Raw genomic sequence first — 6000 nt, 5'->3', positions numbered from 1 at the left:
GCGGCTGCGCGGCGTGGCTGACGGCAGCGCGGCGCTGCTCTCGGAGAGGTCACTCCGGAGACGCGTTGGGCTTGGGGTGTGTGGGGTCGGTGACACTATGTGGCGCGTCTGTGCGCGACGGGCCCGAAATGTGGCCCCCGGGGCTGGGTTCCGGGCCCGGTGGACGACCTTGAAGGAAGGACCGGGCGCTCCGGGCGCGACCCCGCGGGCTGGCCCGGCTTCGGCTCGTGGCCACTGCGCGACCGCTAGATACGGCGGGGTCCGGGCGCTCAGTGGCTGGAGCCTTAGCCGCGGGGCCACCACGCGGAGTCGCCTGCTGCTGCAGCTTTTCGGAGTGCCGGGCCGCCGCTGTTACAGTCTCCCCCCTCATCAGAAGGTGAGCAGCAGACCTGCCCTTCGCGGCACCCCGTTGTCCTTCAGGGCGGACTTCTTGGTTCTTCTTCCGAGGCCTCAGGGATTCTTCACTCTCCCCATCCCCCCCAGTATAGGTCAGGGTCCCTGCGCCAATACCCAGCTCTGCTTTAGCCCTTGAACCTCCCTCTCGCGATCTGTTCCATTGAAAGAAGAGCACTGAACGTGGGCCGGCGGGTGGAAAGTCTCCAGAGATGGGTGCCCCGTCAGACCCACAGGAAGCCTGCGAGGACATGAACTTGGGGTGCTAGGAACTCCCTTTACATCCAGTGTGCCCATCCCGAGAGGAGACTCAGTGTAGTCCCTGCGTTAAATTACACTTAATTGAATGAAACATTACACCAGAACGAGAGTGACGTAGCCCTTTTAAATGTAGTGTTTCACCTTTTTCTCTTCCAGGTTCCATTGCCTTCTCTTTCCCCCACAATGCAGGCAGGCACCATAGCCCGGTGGGAAAAAAAGGAAGGAGAAAAAATCAATGAGGGGGAACTGATTGCAGAGGTATGTTGTTTTATAGTATGGAAATGAATTGGTTTTGCCAAATCGACTGAGCATTAACCTACCCGGTGATGAGTCTTCCCCTTTGGTTAAGTAACACAATTGTTTCTTATAATTCGCTAGAGGTGATTGGTTCAGTAGGTTGTCAGCAGCTTGCCACATAGGTTTTCAGCCACAACGTGGAAAAAAAAACTCCTTTCAGATCTGTGATCGAGACTTTATCATCGCCTGAATGCTTAACTGTATGGTTTTAGACACAAGCTAATGAAAGTCGTACTGGTGCTCCAAGCTTGAGCTCCTGCTTTTGTGTTAAAAGGTTGAAACGGACAAAGCCACTGTTGGATTTGAAAGCATGGAGGAATGTTACATGGCAAAGATACTTGTTCCTGAAGGTACAAGAGATGTTCCAGTAGGATCCATCATCTGTATCACAGTTGAAAAGTGAGTAGTTTCCTGGTCAATTTTGGAACTTAGCTTAGGATTAGAGGAGTGTTTTAACCCAGAATTGAAAAACAAGTTGTTAAAAGCTTCCAAGGCTATTTCTGTAGGAGCTGAATCTGCTTTATAATCCCCTTATACTTATGCATTCTTTCTCTTCCTTAGGCCTGAGGATATTGAGGCCTTTAAAAATTATACATTGGATTCCTCGGCAGCACCCACCCCACAAGCAGCCCCAGCACCAACCCCTGCTGTTGCTGCTTCGCCACCTACACCTTCTGCTCAGGCTCCTGGTAGCTCATATCCCACTCACATGCAGGTGAGGCTCAGCCTCTGAATGTTTGCTCTAGATAATTTTTCATTTTATTTTTTCATGGCTGTCACATTCTGGAAATAGGCATCAAATGTGACTAGCTCTTGTCATTTGAAAGTAAATAGAGATTTTAACATAAAAGTGATCTTTTTTATAACAAGTTATTTCCAGGTGGGTAAACTTGGACAGGTTACTTTATCAGCCTCAGTGTATGGCATTTCTCATTCAAGAACACGATATTAGGCTTTCAGGACCATTTGTACTTACATCTACTCCCTGTGTACACAGTTTGTACACAGTTTCTAGTCACTCTCAAGTGCTGGATATTGAATGAAAATCCTCAGTTTATGTTTTCCTTTGACATATGGTGGTGTTTCCTAAGAGTTGGGGGAAAAAGTACTATAGTATTAATAAATGAGAAAACTGACAGCATGAATATAAACTACAGCATAAATATAGACAGTATACTAGCATGACAACAGAGCTGAAGTTATTGTTCACTGTCGATTTTATTAACTAGTGTGTCAAATTTTGTCAATTTATTAAATATTAGAGTAATCCCATGTACATTTGTATGTTCAGATATTGGAAATGGATAAAAACCAACTGTCATTTTTCTGAAACATTTAGAGTAAAACTTTCCCTTCACATTTTTTTGGTAGGAATTTTTGTACAGGAGTCATTTTCTTTATAAATAATGTTCCACTTCTTGATCTGGTATTAACAATCACAAATAATGAAATTTTCCTGGTGTTCAGTCCACACATTTATTTGATATACTGTTTAGCAATTTCTATCTCATTACATATGACTTATTTTACTTCTTTTGTGTCTGTGGATTTGAATACAGCTATCAGGGATATATCTTAATCATTCTTTATAATAGTTTATAGAGATTATTGGTGCCACTGATTTTTAAAAAATAGTGAAGAAGACAATTCTAAACAAGAAAAACTTTTAAAATTCTGATTAGAATTCTCAGTCTGTTTACTTTTTTTCCCTGCCTTTCTGAGACAACATCAGTTAAAATTATTTTTTTCTCTGCATAATTCTATTCCTAATTAGATATGAAAAACTAAGAAGGCAGCTCATAAAATCTGTAGTGACTAAATAAGAATCCTAACTCAGTGGATGTACAAGCCATAAAAATAGGAGAGCAATTTTTAATTTAGACCAGGAAATCTGATATTTGGACTTTGTTGACCGTTGTAAGAATAATTCTTAATATTGTTGTTGGCTTTTTTGTTTGTTTGTTTTTTACTCTTGGAAAGGTACTTGGGAAGCTTGGGAGAAAAGCATTTCCTTTGAGCAAAAAGATAGGTCCTAATATAGAGCGCAACGAAATTTTAATTGGATAGTCTGGACCAAGATCATTCTGTGGAAATAAAAACTTCTAGTTTGACCATCTAAAGAGAATTCTTTCCCATTTGCTCATTGCTTTTAACTTTACAGAGTAGGTTGGAATATAGCTGATTCTAGAAAATTTGAGATTTAACTGATGGGATACTATTGAGGCACTCGGCTTTTGCTTTTCTGGGGTATTAGGCAGATGGAATTGGGATTGTCGTAGTCACTATCATACCATGGAACTGTTCAGTCTTGCTGGGTGCCATGTGTTCAAGACATCCTAGTATGAAGCAATAATGTGTGTTTGTTTTTACAGGTGGTTCTTCCTGCCCTCTCTCCTACAATGACCATGGGCACAGTTCAGCGGTGGGAAAAAAAAGTGGGTGAGAAGTTAAGCGAAGGAGACTTACTGGCAGAGATAGAGACTGATAAGGCCACTATAGGTGAGATTTCTTCATTTTTTTTACTTTTTAAGTTTTGTTTTTTTTTTTTAAGATTTATTTGTGCATACAGAGCTGAGGTACAGGCTAGAAGTGCAGGGGCGGTGAGAGGCTTCACCAGAGACAGAGTGGGGAGCAGCAGGCGGGTCAGGAGAGGTCTGCCTCGCCATGTGGTCACCTCCGATGATGGGAATTGGAATCATGCTGAAGTGGCTTTAGATTCTTAGTGGTGTGCTTTACCCTGCTGTGCCACCAGAGAGGGCCTGATTTCTTCATTTTTTTAATGATTGAGGCACTAAGTTTCCTAGTAAGGAAAGTGGATTGCCCTCCATCTTAGATAATGAATGAGTGGTAGCACGTAAAATTTTAATTCTTGGCATTCATTTCCTAGAAAAGAATATCTCATAACAAAAATGTAAATAGACTTAGCAATTTCATATCACAATCACACTGAATTATTAGGCCAGAGTTTGCTTCTTAGCCTTATTATGTTGCTGGCAAGCTATGTTAAGACTACTGTAATCTAAACTGGGTATTGGGGAAAAATAGAGGAAACGGAAAAAAAATAGCTTTAAAAGGAAGAAAATTGGGCACTCCCTGGTGGCATGTGGGTTAAAGCACAGCACTATGAAGTTCTCTGCAGCCACTGCAGCGTCAGTGTGATCCCTAGCCAGCGAGGTGACCCACATGGTGTGGCAGTCCTCTCCTGACCTGCCCACCGCTTCCCTCAGCAGCATATTTCAGTACATCTGCCTGTTCTGCTTCCCACTCTGTCTCTGGTGAATCCTCTCACCCCCTGCACTTCTAGCCTGTACCCAGTTCTGTATGCATAAATAAATCTTTTTTTAAAAAGCAGGAAGATGGCAAACAATTTAAGGTGACTTTGAGGAAAAACTGAAGCCAGGGTTTAGACTTTCATAATTTAATAGAATGTGTGTGTGTGTGGTCTTATCACACACACATATGTGTCTATGTATGAGTGTTTAGTTAACACATTGTGCTCCTTTCCTGACTTTTATGCTTAGCAACAAAATCCAGTTGTAAAGTTGTGCTAATATTTATTGATACTTGTAAATACTATGTATTCCCTGCCCAGTGCCGAGAGAAGTAGCAGTAGCTTCTGTGGGCATCCTCTGAAGTGGGTGTTTTGGACTGTTCTTCAAACCCTGTGATTGGTGATGGCACCTTGCCACAAAGGAGAACTTAACAAGCAGGACTCTACAGAGCCCTGCCCCCCTTTCCTACTTCCACAAAACTACTTGTTCTTATTTTTTTGTATATTGTGTTTCCTCTTAAGACTTTATTGGATGAAAGGATTCTATTAATTTGAATACCAGTGTTTCCATAAAGACTAGTATTTTATAGACTCCGGTCTCTAGAGAAGTATGACCTTGATGAAACTCTTTAAATTCTGTTGTGACCTTTGAGTCCCTTCTTGTTAAATGTCTTTTATTAGATAATAATACTCAATTGGGAAATGGAAGGATTCCTATTGATGATTGATGTGTTCATCAAGGAGGCACAATGTTATAGGAAGCCAAGATTCAGAAGGCAGATCTACTCTGCAAATGGCTCCTTTTAGTTTTTACTTCTGCTAGCCCTTTAAGTTCCTTGGGAAAAAAGCAGTAACTGAAGAAAATGTAAGTTGTCAACACCATAGAAACCCCAGTTATGCTATATTTCTTCCAATATTTAGTGTCATACCAAATACAGCCTCTCTGAAAAACTCCAAAGATGTTTTTAGAGGTGTAATCTCACCCCACTATCCAGCTGGTTGCTCCTTAACTTGACATCTCTGTGGCTCTGACCTTTAACACTACAACTGGAGCCACGTTGGTATAGCTGGTGTCATCCTGGAGTCTCGTGTGTCTTTGTAGAGGCTGCCATTGGAGGTGTTTTTAGGAACAACTCTCAGAACTAATTTCTGTTTGAAATCTCGTGGTTTTATTAGCAGACAATTATTGAGTATTTGCTTTGTACCAAGTATTTCGAAGTACTTGAAAAGTGTTAATTCATTGATTCTTTGTAATCTTCCTGTGATGTAGTTACTGTTATCCCCATTTTATTTTAGGTAAAGAAGTGAGACATCAAGATTGAATAGCTTACGAAAAGGTTATTATATAGCTTGTTTGAAAGAGACTAGAAAGAGAAGTCTTTTACTTAAAACCTTCTTTGACTTTAGTGGGATATTGGAGTTCTTTAAGTCCCTAATAATTTCTCTTTCTATTTAAGGTTTTGAAGTGCAGGAAGAAGGTTACCTGGCAAAAATCCTGATCCCAGAAGGAACAAGAGATGTCCCTCTAGGAACCCCACTTTGCATCATTGTAGAAAAAGAGGCAGATATACCAGCCTTTGCTGACTATAGGCCAACTGAAGTAACTGATTTAAAACCACAAGTACCTCCACCGCCCCCACCTCCGGTAGGTATGCTTCTAGATATAAAGGAACACTTAACCTTATCGCTGAGTTATGGAAAGTGGATTAGTTAATATTTTAGGTTCCTAAAATATTCTAAGATTCTATGAATAAAGAAGACAGTAAACTTTTGTGGAG

General features: G+C 41.4%; 1 protein-coding gene across 1 annotated transcript in view; it reads left to right on the top strand.

The window, feature by feature from the left end:
• The first annotated feature begins 6 nt into the window (after nucleotides 1-6).
• Nucleotides 7-6000, top strand: part of DLAT (dihydrolipoamide S-acetyltransferase) — a 23471-nt gene continuing 17477 nt past the window's right edge. Inside the window, exons 1-6 of the mRNA XM_004689269.2 lie at nucleotides 7-376; nucleotides 811-912; nucleotides 1226-1350; nucleotides 1513-1666; nucleotides 3324-3450; nucleotides 5680-5867. Of these exons, the coding sequence (XP_004689326.1) occupies nucleotides 98-376; nucleotides 811-912; nucleotides 1226-1350; nucleotides 1513-1666; nucleotides 3324-3450; nucleotides 5680-5867 (975 nt within the window). The 5' untranslated portion in view covers nucleotides 7-97. The remainder of the gene's footprint in view (nucleotides 377-810; nucleotides 913-1225; nucleotides 1351-1512; nucleotides 1667-3323; nucleotides 3451-5679; nucleotides 5868-6000) is intronic.

Source organism: Condylura cristata, unplaced genomic scaffold, assembly GCF_000260355.1.
Source record: "Condylura cristata isolate star-nosed mole 26May11 unplaced genomic scaffold, ConCri1.0 scaffold00025, whole genome shotgun sequence".
NCBI lineage: Eukaryota > Metazoa > Chordata > Mammalia > Eulipotyphla > Talpidae > Condylura > Condylura cristata.
Note: the sequence above shows the minus strand (reverse complement) of the source record. Positions and strands in the feature narration are given on the sequence as shown.